The sequence below is a fragment of the Amphiura filiformis genome, unplaced genomic scaffold (assembly GCF_039555335.1).
Source record: "Amphiura filiformis unplaced genomic scaffold, Afil_fr2py scaffold_26, whole genome shotgun sequence".
NCBI lineage: Eukaryota > Metazoa > Echinodermata > Ophiuroidea > Amphilepidida > Amphiuridae > Amphiura > Amphiura filiformis.
The window spans coordinates 816733-839134 of record NW_027305490.1 but is presented as its reverse complement, the minus strand read 5'-3'; the positions used below and the strand labels follow the sequence as shown (position 1 = coordinate 839134).

Here is a 22402-nt window from a genome sequence, read left to right as displayed (position 1 = left end):
AATGATGCAGCTCTTATGTACATGCACATATTCAATGAATATTATTCAGCCTACAATATAAAATCTATCAGCCAAGGTCAGCTTAATCCTTCCAATTAAACAGGTAAACTGGGGAAACGTAGGCCTGTTAACGACTGTCATATACGTATAAATTGTCGTTTTTCAACACTTTATGACACATATCAAAAAGGGAAAAAAATGCAATTTCCATGCTATTTTGTCCGAATAAGCTTACTGTATGATCAAGTTTTCATCAGAAAGTCAAAAATTACCTCCCGAAGTTGACCCGAACCCGGAAGTAGAACGAACCAGGAAGTATGTTTAAACCAGAAGTCGGCAATCTTAACTCATATCGGCGTTATTTTAAGCTTATCTATCAACTTTTTTCAGCATTTTAAAATCTCATTACGAGTTTCGACACATGTCGATTGTCGTATTTTTTTTCCCGACTAAGTGTTGAATTAGAAATTATGTGTCGATAACAGGCCTAGGGCAATGAGAAGTAAATTACGAATTTGTTATACATTACTTCGATATTTATACACAGGATAACATATAGGCCTAATTAACATAAAGTTTGATATGGCCATTAGCTTTTTTTCCATATTTTAAACTTCTTTGGTTTTTGACAGAGAATTTCATGATCCAACAAAGGGCAATATAACTGAAATGAAAGGCGCATTAAAGCAATACTGTAAAATGTCCATAAAAATAGATTCCTATTTTTTTCCATTGTCAATTTCACTGTCAGATATGTCCCCTTTTTGTGACCCATCACATTGAAACAGCAGTTGTCTGCTGAAGCTAATAAAAAAGGAAATACTAGGTTGAACCAGTATACCTAATGTAGGTATAGAAGACAAACACCATTCTCATTTGCTTTACTCAATTAAAACTTTGTAAAAATACATCAAATATTGAAGTAACAATAGTTGAGATAACCTGGCTGATTTGTTAAACTATTTCATCTTTACTGACTTGTTGAAATCCTGGGTAAATATTGATGCATATTTACATACCATGCTGTCCATCGCCTTATATTGAAGTACTACTCCAAATACTCACTTAAAGAAAATCAAAACAAAAACCTGTATAATATTAAATAAACTGCAGTTTCACTTTAAGATTAAATAAAAGCAGCATACATTGATCACTTACCAAAAAGAAGAATTTTTCTGATTAAGAATTATTTCTGATTAAGAATTTAAGAATTATTTCTGTATAATAATTGAGCCTTGCAAGCAAAATATTTGTGCATTTTTGTGCACTTCACAGAAAAGGATGTTTGTGACTCTTGTAGTAACATCTTACTTTACCAAAGGTACGCTATTTGCCCTCCATGAGCGACAAATCAAAATGGCGGATTTACCATTGCATTACATGCGGGGCAGATTCTGAGTCGGTACTCTTTGGGTGGATAATCTCTTTGGTTACATCACATTTGTACAAAATTCAGGCTACAAACAGTAAGTTTTCAACATCTTGATAGTTTCAATCTTGATACAATGAAATGGGATAGAATGAATATCTGTGCAGTCTGTGCAAGAGGCTAGTTGTGTGAATTGAGAGACCTCATTGTCCAACCGCCTTTGCCGTCTAGGTGCAGTACGCAGTCATGGAATTTCCGCAGTGTTTCACGGTGGCCGACACTTACAATTGTCATGTTCAGATTTGAACAGTGTCTATACATAGCATCTTCATGGGTTATTGTTAAGGCACTTGTAGCTTCATCAAGTACTGGAAAGAAACACAACATTTATATTTAAGTAGTACAAGAAAATGTGAAATAAGCATGCATCATCTCTAACAATGAAGTAAAACATCTTATCAAACAATTTTCATACTAGCATAAAGGTTACAATACAAAAATAAAAAATATTGTACTTTCATACAGATTTATCTTCCAATCATCTCAAATATGTTTCCCCTATTAATTTAACATTTGACAAGCAAATTTCAGATTTGTCAGGCAAATTATCAGTTTTGTCAGAATGATGTTCCTACCCAAAGTTATGTATGTAGCAGACTCATCACCATTGCTTTATCTTGTTGCAACAAACAATGATACACAAAGTTGAACAGCACCATGACTTGATGGTGTACTGTATATTACGCAGGGCAGTGACAGCTCTCCCTCAACACAGCCTGATCACATCATACACTTACAATATCACTATGCATTAGGGGAATGCAAAAATGGTCGATACCATTTTTCACCCTGAAGTGGCAGTGACATTTTATTGGGTGCAGCTTCAGATAGCTAGCGGACGCTGAAAGTGCTGGCATAAGTACATACATGCGCAAGACGCCGCATAGATGCACGCGCGAAACACCTGCCTCAATGTGTTGATGTCACTGTCATGTCAGGGTGAAAAATATTATAATTGATCCAACAATATTCAAGCACATGTATACATTTTAGACATACTTAAATAGTTAGGTATGTGTAGAGTAATTTGACAAAAGACAAGATTTGTATCTAGCATGGTGTAAAAATAAGAAGAGGATAAGGAATCCATGGTCACTGATAATATATGTTGAAGCCACTAATAAAAGTGCATCATATTTAATATTTGCTACTTATTGCTCCGCAATGATAGGTTCATGGTCTACCCATATTTAAGTGCTTATACACTGTATTTACTTACTGGCAAACTTTGGTCTAGCATAGAACAATCTGGCAAAAGACAGGCATTGCATCTCTCCTGGAGTCATTACATCTGACCAGTTCCATTCCACTGGTACATCAAAGCCACCAATGCGATTATACAGCTTTAACAGACCTACTCTAGCCAGAATATCTAGAAGTTTGTCATCATCATCAATGGGTTTAGAAGTACTGGATACCTTGGCTGGGTACATTATCTGTGAAATACACAACAATACCAATATTGAGCAAATTAGGGGTACTGCTATGGGGATGGCATACACAACAAGTGCCACCAGTGCTTCTAGATCAAGTCAGCACTCATGACCAAGAAATCCGGCAGTAGGTTTCGACACATCAAAATGTGAGTACATGGATATGTAATTAGAAGTCAACTACTATTGACAATCATAAGCTATTGTGCACTTTGGAGTAAAAAATTTCACTGTTGTTAATGCAAATTTTACCTGTTCTCTTAATGTCCCATCCGATAAGAATGGCTTCTGGGGTAAAAACATGACATCTCTGGGTTGTACTGTTGGGTATCTGTCCACACTTCCAGCTGCTGTTGGCCACATGCCATGCAACACACGTAAAATGGAAGTCTTCCCGCTGCCTGTTGCACCAGTGATCATCAGGTTCCGACTGGAAGTGATTTCTAAATTCAAATCTGAGGAGAAATACAACATATAATCAACTTTAATTTTAGAATGTGGGCATAGCACACTGTGGTAATGCAAGTTGCCATTTTCCTTTCCCCTCCATCATGTTCTTAGCTAGAAATTGAGGTTTGCCCGTCATTTGAATAAAAATGCCTGTCCTAATTTGACCTTTAAAACATTTACCAGACCTCTACAGCCCAGGAACAAACACCTGTCTAAAAATGACGGCCAGACGGGTGGCTAGCTAAGGGGCTGCTCTCCATCTCTTTTCTTTGCCTCTACTTACACACATGCAAGTATTCAAAATTGATGATTAAAATGTTGAAGTGAACACAGAAATACATACAATGGCATCATGAAAAGAGTTAAAATGATGAAAAACTTTGATCAGTCATTCTGTCAGTCCTCAAGACCAACTATTTATCTCTAGTAACAATAACATAAAAATCAGTGACACACCACACACCAACATCGCCTGGCTAATAATTATTTGGTGCAGCAGAGACATTAAAATGAATACACGGGATCCATACACGTGAATTGCTATGCACGATTTTGATATCAGACGAAAATCTTCGGATACTGGGTTACAAAATGATGAATATCTCCCGTAAATGAATTTTTCTCAAGAAACCAGATGTGGTCTCATACACTTGAAAATACGTGTTGAACATATATTATAGTCGTTAGCGTGCGCTTTGAAAATTGCCAAATTGGCCATGCGCTTTGAAGTCAAAATTTGACCAAAACTCTCAATTTTATATGCGTTGGTCCTATATGGACTACAGCGCGCAGCAGGCTATAGCGGCACTCACTCAAGTGGAGAGAGTATAACCATTGACCGCAATGTCGTATACAAGCTTGCTCACAGAGCGAGAAATCAATTACCCGTCTATACAGTAGCCTTAGTCAAGTCACTTCGCTAATAATATGCATCTCATAAGTTCCGAATAAAATGGTCATAGGTGGCTGTGGATTCAACCTACCATGGCGATTTCTACTATGAAGATATCGGGGCGATGTCACTGTGCACCAGCCAACTATTGACTAGCTTGTCTTCATTATTCAGAGAACATACCACAGGATCAAAAACATGTTGGCTAGTTTAATAAGAACATAAAGAGTCCCTCACTATTCTTGTATTTCAAGGAGCACCACCAATCTCTTGCTGTAAACACACTGCAAAAGGGTACACCTCAAGGAGGAATTAAGAACAATACCATAATGACCAACCTTTGACTAGCACTTCTTCCTTATCTGGAGGACATATTGCAACTTGGTCTAACTGGAATGCCATCAAACTCTCCCCACTTGCAATACTTTGACTATCCACACCATTTATGTCACCCCTGGGCGACATCCTTGATGAAATATCAGCCTCTTCTTCCACCAACTTCTGCGTATCCCTGATAGCAACCAGCTTACTGTCATCAGGGTCAATCTTCTCATTGTCATCTTTGTCAGGGTAATAGTCATTAACAGGGAGGGACTTGAGGCTCTCAATCAGCTCACCAATTCTGTGAGGATTTAAGAATGTGAAATAAAACTGAATTTATACTCGATCGTTGAGCGATTGCGATGCACTGCTTTTGAAAAGCGACGGGCAATCGCCAAATTTTGCGATGCATCGTTTGCACTTTTGCATTTATACTATTCACAGCGATAGTGATTGCAGACGACAATTAAAATATTCTAAATGCCACAAAATACATTTTTAGAACACCCATTGCTGTCAATAGTTACTGCTTTCAATTAATTCATCATCGAAAGTTGATGATCGAGAAATGTATATTAATTAGCAAAATAATAGATCCAGTTGATAGAAAATGATTGGTTGATGCATTCATGTGTCAAGCGATATCGCTCGACAGTTGAGATTTCTTCAAGTTGCAAAAGCGACATCGTTTTTGCCTCTGCGCCGTGTATCGATTGATAGGCGTGACGCTCTGAAAATGGAAGTAAACACTGAGCATGCGTGAGAATCGCTTTTCTGCAAAAGTGATCGAGTATAAATTCAGCTTAAAAGTAAAATACACATGTGTGATGTTATTCATCATCACTTGCACCACAAGATATTTATACCGTATAGTAGGCATGTTTATTCTCTGCATTTCATAGCATGTGACAATTTAGGTCAAACTAGCATAAATATGTATCCTTCAACCTTCGTAATGAAAACTGAGTGTAGCAGAGGTGCACTGCAAAAGAGAGATGGCACTTCAGGCATTATAAAACATATTTAAAGCTTGTTTGCTGTTTTGAATTAAAAACACTAGCGAAAAAACTATGGCTACATCAGCATAATTAAAAATGATTTTTGATGAAAACAATTATGTCTACAAGACATGTAATTGTTTCTTCCCCAGGTGAGAAATTTCATTGCTATGTTTAGTTTTGTATAAAAAAAACAAACTTTCTTACCTGTGTGAGTATGCAGCTATGTCTGATATTTGATTGGATAAATCAATGAGTTGAGAAAAGCAGAAGATCAAGTACATGCTGACAAAAGAATTCTGTAAAGAAAATGTAAATATAAAATTCATTTTGCCTGCAACAACTAATTGATAGTAAAGGTATAGGAAAGAAAAAACGCAAGGTACACCAACTTGTTGTGGGGAAACAAATAAAATGCAGACTAGACAGTACGCAGGGGGACAAAAACAGCAAATGTAGGCATAAGTAGGCAAAGTTCGATAGCCAAAAATTACCAGTTCCAAAGCCCACAGAAGTGCTGAACCTGCAAAAACAACAAGGTTCAATGGTAATACAAAACTGCACTAGAACAAGTGATGAAAATCACTGTGCATATAAACAGACACGCTAAACCAAACATCCAGAGTAGGCACAAAAACAGGCAAAGTTTGATGGCCCAAAATGGCCAATATCAGAGCCCACAAAAGTGTCAGGAAAACAGTACACTGGAAGTGATGAAAATCACTGTGTACATAGCAGTCAAACAACACCAAACAGACAAAAAAAACACCAACAAAAGGAAAGAAAAAACGCAAGGTACACCAACTTGATGTGGGGAAACAAATAAAATGCAGACTAAACAGTACGCAGGGGGACAAAAACAGCAAATGTAGGCATAAGAAGTAGGCAAAGTTCGATAGCCAAAAATTACCAGTATATTTGTAAAGGTATATTTGAATTTGAAGATATTCAATGAAGAAGAAAATTCACATTTTTCTCAGCTTTCTCAGCTCAAGTGTTACATGTAATCTGATTATCACTATTTCAACTGGATCAGTCAGGATCACATTTCTTTGCTCTGAACTATAATCAAACTGATCAACACACAAGGTCTATCACATTATTAACATCTTATTTAACCTGGATAGATCTTTCGGCATTGAAACATTGCTCTCTCATGATGTCTCACAGACCACAGTGGAGTGTATAAACAGCCAGGCATTACCTTGATTGGAACTGGCAGTGAGATCTTGTAATCCACTGTATCTGCCCCACAATTCAAATACACTAATGGAAAGAGCCAATAATTTAATAAAAATTGTTCCCCTGTCAGGGATCGAACCATGGACCTCCTGCACTAGAGGCAAAGACCTTAACCTCAAACTCATTTGCCCACATTTACTATCATTCCAAAAGGTGCATAATCCAGTTACCAGGGATTTTACGTATGTCCATTTTGCAGGAAAAAACCTTTTCACTTTTTCAAGATTCAATACCAAGTTGGTTGATATCAACATAAACAACTGTTAATAAGCCCATTTTGCAGAATAGGCTAACAGCGCTACAATCATGACCATGTGGTAGTTATACATATTTCTGAAGTGGTATAAATCAGATACAGAACTAAGAAGAGTTAGCTTTCAATCTTAGTTACCTACCTGGCTTATGAGGCTGTAGAGTTCATCTGAAGTTAAATTATCATAGGCACCAGCAAATATTGGCACAGCAATGACTACATAGCTCAAAATACTACCCAGGTAGTCAAACATGTTTACTGCAACTGTTCATAATAGGTAAAATGATAATGAATTATTTAGGTTATTGTTGCAATATAGCTTCACAAAATCTTTACATGGAAATATATAAACTGGATAGCATAAACAGGCAATCTGTGGATCAAAAGTTTTGCATCTATTTCGATGTTGTTAATGAGTTATGGTACATAATAGCCATACCATACTAAGCAGTCCTACCTACACAGTTTTTTTTATGAGCAATTGCCTTATCTAAGCAGTGACTATCCAATATATGTATATCAGAAGTTGCTAGCAAGTAGCATGTCAAGTGTCAAATCTGTCAGCTGAACTCAAGGCAATTTGGGTATGAAGTAATTATAAAACATGATAGCATCCTTTATAAACATAATGATTTTCAAACTTACTGTGAAGCCAGAATTCCCAGTTGGCTACATTGAGTTGTGTATCAAGCAAGGTAAACAGTGTATGGTTGGTCTTAGCTCTCTCTACATCACCAGCCACATAAAATGCAGCAGACTCAGCATTGGACCTAATCTGCATGTGTTTGAATCTGCAAGTATAGATATAGTTTAGTCTACTGAATGCCTTTTTACTAAGTTGGTTAACCTAGTTAATGTGTCTTTGCTTCAATGTAAGAACTGCAAAATCAATTAAAATGAACTTAGGCATAAAAAAAAAATTAAAATCATATCAAATGTACTTCAGGTAAATTAGGTAATTCTTGGCCAAGTTCAACCACTCAGAATGCTAGTAGCTCCGCAATAAACATGTGCTCACATAGCATGGTACAGAAAAAAGCATGCATGTGCCTCAAATTGCATATATATGCTTAGTACTACTTGGACTCAACAGGTATGTTCAAGTTTGGCCAAGAATTACTTAATTTACCTGTAATTCTATGTATAATAGCAAAATGTACTACTGTATTTTAGGTGTTGTTGTACATATTTAACAGTTTGATAAAACAGAGCAGCATCACAACGTTACAATGTGTACATGCAAATATACACATAACTGCTGGTAACATTCAGAAGAGCCAATTAAATGGTATTTAATAAACAATGCCGTGACTTACCTGAATGCTCCTTCTTTTCGTTGTTGACAGAAGGTGAGATTAACAACAGGTGACATAACAAACTTGTTAATGACTGTCCCAATTATGAAGAACAAGTAGATGCTGACTGGGCCTATCCATCCAGAGCTGTAACATGAATAAAATCAAATATATTGTAACTCAAATAGAAAGGTGACTGTTCTAAAAGGTTTCATTTACATGAGTCATACCTGGCGGTAAGGTGGAAGGAGTTTTTTAAATACCTGCCATGATCCTCATAAAATTAAATCTTTGGCTCAAGTGGCATGTTTAAAAGAAATGCTGAAAATTACCTCTCACAGTACTAAAAATAGGTAAATGACCCCTTTTTAAGAATACCCTTCCAGATCTTTTCACTTGATCTGGTACCCTTATAACCATATTTTAATGGGGTTTAACACATTTGCTATTTGTACATTTTATAAGCATTCCATTCCAAAAATGCATAAATCAGAATTTTCATACTGAACATAACTTACTTGACATAACAGTTGTATGTATAGAAGGCCACAGTGAATGGTGAGATAAGAAAGAGTGATATAATCTGGCTGAATTGATTGCATAGTCTCTCTACATCCTGTGTTATTCTTTGGTCTCTGAAAACAACAAAAGAAAATATTACAAGTCGGTGGCTTACACATGTGGGTAAGTAATAATATATACAAATTAATATTCTTTTAGCATACAATATAAATGCATTGAGTAAAAATACTATTAGCTGCACACAGATTTGAACCGAAGACCTTCACTTTCCCGGTTCCATGATGTATCAGCTGAGCTAATGAGTTAACTGGGCAATATCTATAGGTCATTGAGGGTGGATTTCACACTTGTACAGTGCATCATTGAAGAATAGCAACTCAAATGCATTTAAATTATGACTGATTGAATTTTCAGGAGGAAAATTATGATTGTTAGTTGTTACACATCAAAAGTGTAATGAATCCATCATCAAAGGGTCCAGGTGATAAGTTACTTAAGGTGTGATGTGTCAAAAGTTTCTTAGGTTGAGAAAATGTTCAAAGTATCAGGGGGTATCCCCTAGAAACTAAGTATGACCCACAGCAAGATTGGAGAGAACACCAAAATCTCTGCAACAAGGAAAACTACTACTTACGGATTGTCAATACTGTCCACCCTCAGCACATTTAGCTGATAGTAGGTAAAATTTCTGAAGTAATACTTGTGAATGTAAGCAGTAAGGGCCTCACGCCATCTTATGTATAGAAGGCTGCTGATATATTGACGAGCACTTTTATTCTGAAAGATGGAAAATATTGTGATTGAACTGAAACATTTTTGAGTCAGTACAAGAATGTGCACATGTACAATGGCTGCATCATGCTCCAATGATGTATGAAGAACCTGGTGAGTACATCATATGTGATGTGATCAAGCAAAATCAGTCGGAAGTCGGAAATATGATCTGGGATGTACCTTATGCATTGTTGGCACTTCCCAGTCAGGTAGGTAACCAATAAAAGCTACCAACGACAGGAACTTTTAGCTACCTGACATGCTGGAGTCTTCTTGAACAAATCACTTAGTTCCAAAATGGGATGTTGTGCAGTATTATAAAGAAGAAGAACTATAGAGAGAAGGTGATGTCAGTGCATGCTCTGGTGTGTGTAGAATTCAATCATGCGCATTGACTCAAAGAACTGGCATGGTTTTTTTTATACACACGATCAAAGGTGGTACATCTGTAACTGTAACTCTGACAAAGTATTGACGTCACTCTCTTCAAGAAGCCAAATGGGTACAATTCTGGTTTACCCTGCACACCCTGTGTTTTCAATACAATTCTAATTTACCCTGCACACCCTGTGTTTTCAATACAATTCTGGTTTACCCTGCACACCCTGTGTTTTCAATACAATTCTGGTTTACCCTGCCCACCCTGTGTTTTCAATACAATTCTGGTTTACCCTGCATACCCTGTGTTTTCAATACAATTCTAGTTTACCCTGCGCATCCCTATTTTTAAAGTTAGGGTTAAGATTAGGGTTTGGGTTAGGGTTATACTTGTGTGCAGGGTATACCAGAATTATTCTGCCAAATGGTATATAAATTTCTACCAGTCAGCCAGGCATACATGTATAATTTTGAAGTTTTAGCAGCAACTTTATAGAGCAGCAACTGGCTATCAGGCTGGTGTGAAAGTACATCTACCATAATGCATGAATGATTTTCTGGCTAAAAACAGAAACATCATTGCTACAAAAGCATGATTTTATTCCCCAATTAGGAATATGGTACCACAGCATAATTACATTTGAAACATGAAATGTTTAACTGACAATAATATGGTTTGATGAAATAGCTGATTTGGATTTCCTATAAAAGCAAGCCCTTACATAGATCACCAAATGCACCTTATGAACTTACCACAGCTATAAGAATTATATAGAGGAGTGACTGCCAGAGGACTTCCATAAAACCATCAAAATTTTTGACTGGTAGGACTGAGTAGAACTCACTGGGTATGAGCCCAACATAGTAAACGGCTATTTGTTCTGGAATCAAACAAACTTAATAAGGTTAAAACTTCGAAGAGAATACAAAGTGTCTCACACATGTTGATTCCTAATGAAGCAGTAAACTATACTGGGAATTCAACTGAATGAACACAGCTTTCAACAGCTGTATTTGACCCATCCATGATCATATATCGCGTATTTCAAACTACAACTCGAACGCATGACCTTGGATACAATACTAACCAATCACAAGTGAGTTGGCATGATCTAGTTGTAAGTGGACATGTGGACGTTCTTCACGCTGTTGTACAGCTGTGTTCATTCAATTGAAATTCCTAGTATAGTACTACATATGTATTTGACATAGCTTTGTACATGGTACATTATATTAGCAATTTTCCCAGGAATTCCAACTTGATTGAACAAAAACTCTTATTCTCTTGGTTTGCAGCATGTTTACTGGCATATTTTCCAAGTTTTCTGATGATGTTGCCTGGATTTGCAGGGAGCAAGTACATATAGTAGTAGTACTATATTAGGCCTTCCAATGTTGAAATTCTACATAGTTTGCCGAGCTATATAACACATTTATATCAAAATTTTATGTGTTACTTACCACCAACAGCAACAATAAGCAAAAGTAAAAATAGTGCTGTGTGAGGAGAGAAGCATCCTGGGAAACATAATCCTAGAATGCGACGAAACCTCTTCAAAAATAAGAAATCACATCGGTATCTGAAACAAATATTGAATTGAACAAAAATGTATTAGGTCCAGTGAGAGTGTTAATCTTACCATTCCTCACACCAGGAGATATGCTGGGGATAGAGCCTTTTCAGTGGCTGCTCTAAAGTTCTGGAATGGCAGGCTTACCATCTACAATCAAGAATGCCATCAGCCTGGACTCATTTAAGTCACTGATCAAACCTCACTTATTTCCTAAATTGTTGCTGCCACTGCTTTCTGTTTGTTTTTTTGTTTTTTTTAATACTTTTGTGCCTTGAATCCTTAGGCAAAGGCGCATATAAATATGTGTTGTTATGTTATGTCATTTCATTGACAGTAGTATTGAAAATCACTATCTTACATAACATCCATTTTGTGATATTTTTACATGCATGTTTTATGCATTTTTGAAAATGTATGTTTCTTGTACAATATGTTGTTGTTAATATATTGCATTGTATCGCATTGCATAGAGGTTATCCGTGTTGCCCGTGTTCTATAAGCTGCATATCCTATCAGCTACTGCTATACCTTGTTTAGGTTTTTCAAAAGAAGTACCTGCATGTGCAACCATGACGTTTCAAAATAGCCCACCAAAGTCATGCAAGTACTCCGAGGCAGTGCAATGAATTGGTTTGAAAGAGGAATACATGTACTATGGGAAGCAGCGCCTTTTGTTAGAAGTCACACATGAGTAAACATGGATAACCTCTATTGCATTGCATTGCATTGTTAGGCTTGTGGTGTTAGTGATGCCACTCTCTTCCTGGCAAAAGTGACTTGCTGCTTCTGGCATCTCCTCACTAGCCTTAGGCATGAGTCAACTTTTGTTTTTGTAAAACTATTCAAATGGTTTGTGCAACTTTCTTTCGTTTTTAGAAGATTGTTTTTAACTAATAATAATTATTAGGCATGAATGGCTGAATAATGATGCCAAATTTGCAGGGACATGTTGACATTTCAATGTTGACAAAGTTAATCTGTACCCATGATTGCATTGCTGTTATACAAAATACACATTAAAGTTAATATAATGAACCTGATGCAAAATTGTGGATCGAGATTTTTCTTTAATCTGTGAAAAAATTCCCTGTATACAATGCACTCACTGCAGGGGTGCATAAATTGTTGCCTTCTTCACTGTTCTACATTAACTTACTTCTTAGCATCTTGTGAATCCTTTCTAGATTTAATGTTGACTTCTGGCGGTGATTGGAGCTCAGATTCAGATTCCATCTCAAATTTGGTGTAAATGTATTTGTAGTGCTTCCCAAAACAGATGATTTAATTACCTGCATGTAAATAAGACATATTTTGTAAACAAGTGAGTTGATAAAACAAACCAGAAGTGCCACTAGGATTAATGTGGTACAAATGAGTTAGTATATAATTAATTGGGCCTTCATTTTCACACATTTCCTAACTAGTAATAGTTTACACAATTAATAGTGTCAAAATCGTCCACCAAATGGCTTCAAATGGGCCTTCATTTTGCAAAATTTGATAACTTCTGCATTTAAGAAGTTGCCCTTTTCACACTTCTGCTTTGGTCCCTGGGATTTGGACACCCTGCAGGCCTGCACTCTATATTTAAAGCAATAATTTAGTGAAAACTTGTCAATAGCTTAGTCAATTTGGCTGTCATTTCCTTGGAGTGAAAGATTACCTTTGAAATGAATGACAAAGTCAACAAAATTTCTCTAAGTTAGTTAAATTACTTATTGTTTGGAGTTGTTTTTCTGATATATATTATCAACAATAATGTGCTGCAAATGTACTTGAAGAAAAGTTAACACTATGAAATCCAAAACATTATAAATTTGGAAAATTCAGGACAACTCCAAAGACACCACAGGAAAAGTTTCACACCAGTTAATGGGGAGTGAGCATGTCAAATTCAACAACTCCGACCAACAGAATACATATTTTGCATAGAAAATTAATAGAAAATATAGGTCAAGGAAACCTACATAATATGTAGCCTGACCCTATTTGTTGTGTACATGTACACCTAACTTGACCCAAATATATCATTTATTTTTGTGATGAAAGAATCGCACATGGAATTTTAGAGGGATTTTGATAGCAATTCCATATTTTGTCGGTCGGCATGACGTCACTTGCGATATATTGCTTCTTCCCATTGGTTGCTTTTGCCAAGATTTGGCTGTCCCATCTCGCCCCCTCCCCCGACAAGATTTGGCTGTTCCATAATGCCGCAAAGAGAAGTGAAAAGCTGTACTGTCATGAGACTATGCTGTTTGCAATTTTGATGCATTATTAACGATGAACTGTTGGCTGAACATTTTTGATGAAAGTCAATCTTTGACAAGATGCAACTTTGCTACGGAAAGTGCTGCGAGCCTGCGACAGAACGGTTTTCAGTTTTGGCTTTCTTTACTCGAGGGCTTTAATTTGATATAGGCCTATAATTTATACAATGATGTGGTTTGATGACAAATTTTAATTTGCGTTACATTACAGTTTAGGGGCTGTGCAATGATTATGAGCCCCCCCATCCCGGGTAAAATTTTTGAATGGCCCGCCACAAATTGCTTGCCCTCCCCTCCTAATCGGCATGCCAAAAATCGCTTGGCCCCCCTCTCTCGGGCCGCCAAAAATCTTTGCCCCTCCTTCACACATAAAATATGCATATATTAAAGCTTTTCCGTACTGTTTTCCTCGGGGGGGGGGTCACTCACTACTGGACTTGCTACGCACCCGTGTCCAAGAAAAACGTCTAAAAGGGTACGTTTTTCACCACACAGCGGCGTCGACGTCTTTTTGAAAAAGGGGTACTTTTTCAGAAGGCATCGCCATTTAGGGGTCCTTTTTCAGCCAAAGCCTTAGACGTTTAAGGTTAGTAATATTATTGTTTGAGTGAGTTTGCACTAATTTGATAAAAATCACCACTTTTTAATTGATTCTTGTTACTTTTGTGCATGTTTTCTTCAGTATCTATATGTCTGCAACATCAAAAAGACACCTTGGGTATCAAATTAGCTCATTTCCCTGTTTACGCCACTTAGGGTATCAATATTATATATAGATATTTCCAAGTTGACGCCATTTAGGGTATGGTTTTTGCACATACATGTACTACGCCATTTATTTTAGGGTAGGATTTTGCATGTGTTTCGCCATTAAGGGGTGCAATTTGGTTATGTGAAAATTCGCCATTAAGGGTGCATTTCAGAGGTGTTCGGACGCGGGTGGGAGGCACTTTTGTGTGAGAGTGACCCCCCAGGGTTTTCCTAAGCCTTTTTATAGGTATGAAAGCCTGGTATGAAAGGTGATTTCAAATTTGCCATTGAACCACATCATTTTAATTCAAATTAAAGCCCTGAGTAAGCCCAAACTGAAAACCATTTTGAAATAGCACTTTTTAAGTTTTAGTAGCAAAGTTACATCTTGTCAAAGATTGACTTTCATCAAAAATATTCAGCCAACTTTTAATGCATCAATTAAAAGGGCATTTCGTGATCCACAGCCTCATCCCCCCACTTTTCTCAAAAAAAGTTGAGATTTTTATATCACTGGAAACCTCTGGCTACATAATGTTTATGTACAAAATATTTCTTGCAGATTAATTCGTTTAGCAAAGATATCATGAAATTTGAATTTCGTTCTGGTGCACCAGAACGAAATTACAACGTATTGTCTATGGAGCAGTGTAATACACATAATCATGCATAACTCGCAAACGCAAAATCGGAATCAACTGAAATTTTGGGAATATGCTTTTTTCGTGGATATGTACTGAAAAATGTCATAAAAAGAGGATGCTAGGATCACGAAATACTCCTTTAAAAAACAAAACAGCATAGTCTCTGGAGCAGCTTATGTGGAACTGCTATCAAAATCCCCTAAAATTCCAGGTACGATTATCTCACCACAAAAATAAATCATATATTTAGGTCAAGTGAAGTTTAGACAACATATTTATGTAGGTTTCCTTGTCTTTGAAAAATCTGTTCTTTTTATTTTCTATGTAAAATATATATCGTGTTTGGACCCCGGTTTGGGCCAATTTGGCTGACTAGCAAATGTGTTAACTAAGGTTTGCCTTTCATACCTAGAGTGTTTTATTTTAAGGTGCCCCAGTCCAAAAATTAGACTGCGGAACTCAGTCTTCCATGATAATCGTCATTTATCATTTGGTCGTTATATCGCTTCCCCCCCCTCTCGGCTCGCCAAAACTTGCTTACCCCGAGCCCCCCTTAACTTTTACCCCCCCCCCCGGGCTCATAATTATTTATTGTAATGCAGTGCACATCCAGTAAAATTAATTAGGCCAAATAAAAAAATAAACATGTTTCACGTCCCCTCCCGCTTCCTTTTTTGAGGTTTTCTCAAATAAATTTTTATTTTTTATAATTCAGTTATAACTTTTTAAAAAATATTTCTAGGAAGTTGGGATGCTTTCTATAGCCTTGTTAAGATACAAGAAACATTTTAGGAAGGTTTTGTGATCATTTGAGGGGTGTAACTCTCAGAACAACAAATAAAAAGGGCCTCCTCCTTTTTCCAGGCATTATTGTATGTACGGATTATGCGCTAAAACAGCTCTAAGTATGGGTATTTACACCAATTTTGCGATAAAAATAGAAAATAAAAGCCCCTCTTCCTCCTTTTTTTCAAAAACCCGGACGTGAAACATGTTTTATTTTTTACTTAGCCTTATGTAAGCTTACACTTACATGCATGGTCACGACACAGCTGTGTTGTACTTACAATTACATCAGCTATTTCATATCAGTAAGGTGCAAAGATCATTGCTGCGACAATGCATTTACCTGGATGTGAATGAATCTGAACTCATGAACTATAAATACATGATTTTATTTACTCATCGAGATATCGAGGTATAGGAATGATACACGTGCATAAAAATTATTTGATACTAAATCGCTGAACGACGAGTTACTGCTTTTGGCCAATAAGAAAGCGTGCTTTTGTTGTATTGGGGAAAGTATCCTATTTTCATTGGTCAAACACGAATCGCTCAGCGCTCAGCAATGAAGCGAAAACTCAATTTAACGTTTATTGCTGTACGATTCAGATATTATGTCACAAGTTTTGTTTCGGTAAAAGAAGAAAATAGCTACGTAATTTGAGTATGAGAGAAGCTTAATTGTTTCTATTCAATAACTTAAAATTCCCTGAACTCAAAAATAAACTTTATTTACAATTTTGTTCAACTTTTTTGTGACCCGCACATTATTTAATTTTATGTTTTATCGAAATGTATTCAAATATTGCCAATAAAGAGCTTTTATAATTGTAAAATCAATTTTACTTTAGGCCCGACCCAACCCGGAAGTAACCAAGTCAGCAGGTAGGATCCTGTACACACTGCTGAGTGTGGTTTAACTTTTTATAGGTCAAGTTGTATCCTGGTTTGGGATGACTTGGGATTTCCATTGAAAGCGGAAATACACGGTCAGTAAAGACAGGAAAATTGTAAGCTATAACTCTGCTCAGCCTCAGCTGCATGCTGCACTAAGTGACAAAATTTCAAGATAAAGCGAAGAACAGACTAGTAAAGCTAGGTAAGCTTAAAATTAACTTTCCAAAAATCGGATCTTTATTTGCATACGTGGAATAGATTTGTGCATAAATCATATACCATAGTCCTGCAAGCAAGACTTCAGTCTTTATTATATACATAATGACATCTACGGACCTGAAGTCTTGCAGCGGCGGTACACGTCAGGAGACGGGGTGCCGTGTCCTGTACATTTAAGAAATCCAAAGTTCAAGCATTGAGAAATATTTAGTGCCGTACTATTACGCTGACTTTCGTATTCGGCGAGGAGGGCGATTTCGACCTCCTGGTTTGTTTACAAACAGAGAGGTAGACAAAAGACCGTTCCGCTTGTCCAAACACTCAAGTATCAGAAGGATGGTCCACAATAGCGTGATTCATGTACTGTGTACATGTAACATGAATAGGGATTAAAAAGCTGTCAAGTAGAACCGTGACCATGTGCTACTTTTGTCCTATTTGCCATCAAGATTTCATATGGAAACAGTTCAGGAACAGGATCATGTCAGAAATTAATATTTTGTTTTGGGTCTGATTATTGAACTAGAGAAATATATAGTATTTGTCAGTTTTACCTCGGAGTTACTCAAGAACTCTAGCTTCGAATTTGCACACTATAGTTACACATCCGATGCTAGAGTACATTGCTATCGTTTTTCGGTCAGATATCATTGACACTTTTTGCAACAGATGTTTTTATTCTGTTAATGTTAAAATTTGGATGAAAGTTATTTTGATGGCATGAGTCAACAGTATCTTTTAAATAAGATTTGCCAATGTTGAACAGTCTAAAATTTTGTTAAAGTGCAATTTTAGCATCTATCAACTACATTATTTTGTACAAGTTGTATTTTCTTTAAGAAATTACTTAATAGTGTACTACAGAATACAGATACTTTTATGCCCAGGCTTAAAACATGCAAATTAAAGCGCAATAGATGGGCCAGAGAAAGTCTAGCTACAGTGTAGATGGCTATGTGATCGTGTAAGGCCCCTCCGCAGATGCTCAAATGACTTGCTCAGAGCATAATGCATTTCCAGTTGTAAATGGCAACAGCAGCATCAGGAAATGTATATTTTTAATTTTAATTTGTTTGTTCATTTATTCATTCTCACCAAATATTGAAATAATAGATATCAACCAGAATGGCAGACAAAAATGTAAATGGCAACAGCAGCATCAGGAAATGTATTATATTTTTAATTTTAATTTGTTTGTTCATTTATCATTCTAACCAAATAATAGATATCAACAAGAATGGCAGACAAAAATGGTCAAGACTTGCGTCAAAGAAATGTTGGGTCGTCCGAGAAGGAACCAAAGGAGGAATCAGATAGGGTTGAATCAGTTGGTGCAAGTCCCACACCTTCAGTTCCAAAGACAAGGAAAAAGAAATTGTATTATGTTATATGGTAAGTACATGTATATCTAATCAATTCTAATTTTATTTTCAATCTCAAAAGTAGACCAATCTCCTGAATTAAAACCATATCAACAAACATTACATGTATTTATTAACTCACTGAACTCACTGAAGCCTGGATGATCCATTTTAATTAATAAATTTAAATGATGAATAAACCTAAATATATAACAAATAACTGAACAACCATGCATCTCTCCTGGAGACATCCATTTCCTTATTTGCAAGCCAACAGGGTGATTTTTGTGAGATTCACAGCCCAGGGTGTGACTTCTCTGTTTTGGGATTTCCTGTGAAATGAAAATGAAACAGGAAGTTGATCCACATGCTGATGCTGATAACTAAATATCTTAGTCTACTGGGGTTTAATGAGTTAAATGTTAACATGGCTTCCATTCAGGAATTTTATCTACTTTTTTGATTGAAAATGTAACTGTTCTATAGATACGATGATCTGTTCAAGGTATGATTTTTGTCTGTATGTCCCAGGCTCCAGCAAGAACACTCTTGACCCGCAAATAATGAAATGCATAAATAACAAGTTGTCTCTAAGACCAGGAGAGTACTGGTGCCCAAAGGTTTTGTAATTGGTGCCCGGTGGTCCTGTCAATAGTCTGCTTAAATATCCTTGATTAGTTTGCTTTCTTAAGTTTTATGTTGGATCTGAGTTGCTCTATATGTATTATAAGACACTAAAAATGACCAAATTATTAATATGCATAGCTCAAAAAAGTGGGGAATTTGGGAAGCTCATTCCCAGGAAATGTTGGTGTTTGGAGGGAAATTCAAATTATACAGTTTATGAACATTGAACAAGTTACATATGATCTGTATCTGTAGCAATACTGCTCAACGCTTCAGGTGAGGCCACACGAACATTGAACAAGTCACACCAGGTTCAATGTTTACAACTACATGTAGATACACATGTCATTCATTCACAGGAACATACATTTGTTTTTGTTTTTCTCCATAGGGACTCTGTGCTTATACCACTAAAAAGACTAATTCAGCTAGCAATCGTAGGATTGATACTCTATGCAATATTAAAAGAATCACCAATAAAGGCAGTAGCTTATACGTAAGTATTGTTGCAGCAAAATGTCAAAGATTCAATCTTTTATGCATCATAAAAAAGTGGGTTTTTTTTTAATGAATAACCTGCATAAACTAGTATGTTCATAGAAATGGTCATAAGGAATAAATCTGTTCAATGCCACAGGAATAACATTTTTGGTACCATTTGAAGACTTTTACTGTCCTTTAGTGATTTGTTCACAGTTTTCTTTATTTAAAATTATCTATATTTCTTTTCTTCTTTCCTAATATTCTTTCTATTTTCTTTGATTGGTCAAGTGAATTCAGTGTTAGACAGTGGTACTTGTCTGCCTGTCAGATATAGGCTATTTTTTCATTGGAAACATAAACTTGCTAACTTACCCCATCTGATGGGCATTGTGACCATATGCCAATGCTAGTTGGGTCTTTGAGTGTCAAAGTTCACTAGGGCCACAACGGGGGCCACAAGAGCAACCTTAAAGCAATATTTCCAACTCATCTTAGACTTTCGCATACATGTATGAAAGGGATCTTTTCAAAAGGAGGAAACGGGCCCATATTTAAAGACTTTTAAGACCAACCAGTCCTGCTCTCTAGTTGGATTTTTAATGAATTCCTGTGCTGATTGATTTGTTGATTGATTTATTCTATCTTTAAAGACTCCAAGATCCACCCACATTTATAGGGCCATTAGCTCCAAACACTAAATTACAAGAAGGCAAAAGGATACTTGAGGGCAAGATATCGGGACCAGAATCACTGGCATTTTATAAAGGTGAGTCAAAAGTTACTAATTCCCTAGCACATCTCAGAACTATTAATCCCGGGTATAAATCAAGAAAGTATGTTGTGATCTTGATTATCAGGCTCTTTGAACATTGATTTACTTTAACAAATGCTGATGTGAACTTTGGAACAAAAAATTCCAAACCTGTTAGTATAACCTCACATAATTATTCAAAGTATAAAAAATATCTTTACTATTGATCATATTTTTTCTTGACTTGTAAACCTAAAAAGTGAATTCTGATTCTGAATATTGAAATATTGATTTTGAGACAATTGTTTGTATTTTCAGGCAATATTTATACTGGTACCTACAATGGAGAAATTCTACGAATATCAACAACTGATCACAAAATTAGGAGGCTAGCAAGACTTGGTGTAAGGCCATGTGGTAAGACTCATTTACTTCACCATAATATGATTATTGCATAACTCGTGTTTAAGGGTATTACAAAAAACACACTTAAAGCACTGGTCAAATCAGCAGATTTATTCACCATTCTTTGCTATGGAGATGAATGTTTAAGTGATTATATATTAAACATGACTGGTTCATATAATCAGAAACAAACCAACACTAAAACACCCACACACCCCTCCTCAATCCCACCACCACACCCTCCCCCCTTCATATTCTTGCTATCAAAGTGGACATTGGATGAAAACCCTTACCCTGAGGACATAACATTCACTATCTGACCATGGACACACCTGGTCAAACCTCAAACTGCAGGCACACTATGAACATTTCATATTATACAAATGGTCATGTTTTTTGAGGTGGGCACCCAAAAAAGGTGGAGCTGTCACATTTTCAAAAAATGTTTCTCTTCTTATTCCTATATTTTTGCTAAAATTCATCATGAAGAAATGGTTTTGGTCTTATTTTGAAGATAAATTATTAATTTAATGAAATAATAACAAATAAAGTTGAACAAATGTATAAATTAATTACAACAGCTTAATTGGGTAAATTAGTCAGGGGTGGAGCCGGTAGAGGAGGAGCCGGTAGAGGAGGAGCTCTGTGTAATTCCAATAGGAAGTTGGTGTTCATTAATAAAATTTATGCACTTTGTTGCCTAGTAGATATATAGTAAAAATATATTTGCATATTAATGTTAATCTTATTTTTTAACTTTCTATAAGGCCAAGTAAAATAAAATACAAGTTTCTCGTCCCCCCGCCTCCTTTTGGCCGCCGCCTCTTTTTTTATTTACTATTTACTATTCAAAAAAAAAAAAAAAAAAAAAAAAAAAAAAGTTTTTAACTGTTTTTCCTACCCTTGCTCAAACTCTAACCCACCCCCAAACCATATACACAAACCCACCCAAGCCCAACTAGCCAAACACCCTTGCCCCAACAGGAATTAGGGTGAAGTTGATTTCATCCCAAAATTGGACCTATATTTAGCTTTTAAACTTAATAGTAAATGCATGAATATATTAATAAAGTTTCAATTACTTTATTTAGCCTCATCTCATCAAAATGGCAATTTTTATGGCTAATTATAGGAAGGAGAAACCTTTCACCTAATTTTGGAAATTTAAACAAAAAATTCTAAAATTCTAAAAATACCCAAAAAATACATTCAAGTGCAAAAGCTTTTTTCTTCTGGGTAAGAATTTTTTTCTTACATTCAACAGCTTTTTTCTTGCAGGTTAGAAATTTGATGCATGCATTTTGTATATGATGACCTATTTATCAAATTTCTAACATGCAATAAAAAAGCTGTTGCATGTAAGAAAACAATTCTTACCCAGAAGAAAAAAGCTTTTGCACTCGAATTTTTGTTGTTGGTATTTTTAGAATTTTAGAAAAAAATTTAAATTTTCAAAATTATGTGAAAGGTTTCTCTTTTATTTTGTTAGCGATAAAAATAACAATTTCGATGAATTGAAGCAAAATAGAGGTAAAACGTTAACACATTCATGCATTTTAAAACATTAAATATAGGTCCGATTTTCAGGTGAAATCAATTTCTCCTCTAATTCCCTTTGGGGGTAAGGGCAAGGGTTTTGGATTAGGTT

At 36.0% G+C, this 22402-nt stretch overlaps 2 protein-coding genes across 2 annotated transcripts in view; one reads left to right on the top strand and one right to left on the bottom strand.

The window, feature by feature from the left end:
- Positions 1-1237: 1237 nt before the first annotated feature.
- On the bottom strand, positions 1238-16496 carry LOC140143746 (lysosomal cobalamin transporter ABCD4-like). The gene is made up of 14 exons (XM_072165560.1): positions 16293-16496; positions 12718-12850; positions 11449-11567; positions 10741-10868; positions 9470-9612; positions 8832-8948; positions 8335-8460; positions 7664-7809; positions 7161-7282; positions 5731-5822; positions 4543-4826; positions 3115-3317; positions 2649-2865; positions 1238-1737 (listed from the first exon to the last, which is right to left on the bottom strand). Exons 2-14 carry the CDS (start codon positions 12792-12794, stop codon positions 1550-1552), a joined length of 1962 nt encoding a protein of 653 aa, XP_072021661.1. The 5' UTR covers positions 12795-12850; positions 16293-16496; the 3' UTR covers positions 1238-1549.
- A 435-nt stretch (positions 16497-16931) lies between these two features.
- The window catches only part of LOC140143747 (adipocyte plasma membrane-associated protein-like), a 28431-nt gene continuing 22960 nt past the window's right edge, over positions 16932-22402 (top strand). Inside the window, exons 1-5 of the mRNA XM_072165561.1 lie at positions 16932-17110; positions 18353-18519; positions 19507-19611; positions 20249-20364; positions 20668-20766. Coding sequence (XP_072021662.1) covers positions 18365-18519; positions 19507-19611; positions 20249-20364; positions 20668-20766 — 475 coding nt within the window. The 5' untranslated portion in view covers positions 16932-17110; positions 18353-18364. The remainder of the gene's footprint in view (positions 17111-18352; positions 18520-19506; positions 19612-20248; positions 20365-20667; positions 20767-22402) is intronic.

Bases quoted from the DNA above. Each gene is read 5' to 3' on its own strand.
- LOC140143746 (XM_072165560.1), bottom strand. From the start codon at position 12,794: ATGGAATCTGAATCTGAGCTCCAATCACCGCCAGAAGTCAACATTAAA. The intron at 8,949-9,469 runs GTAAGTAGTAGT...TGTTGTTTTCAG, and splicing joins GTGGACAGTATTGACAATCC to AGACCAAAGAATAACACAGG. The intron at 2,866-3,114 runs GTAAAATTTGCA...TGTATTTCACAG, and splicing joins ATGGGACATTAAGAGAACAG to ATAATGTACCCAGCCAAGGT.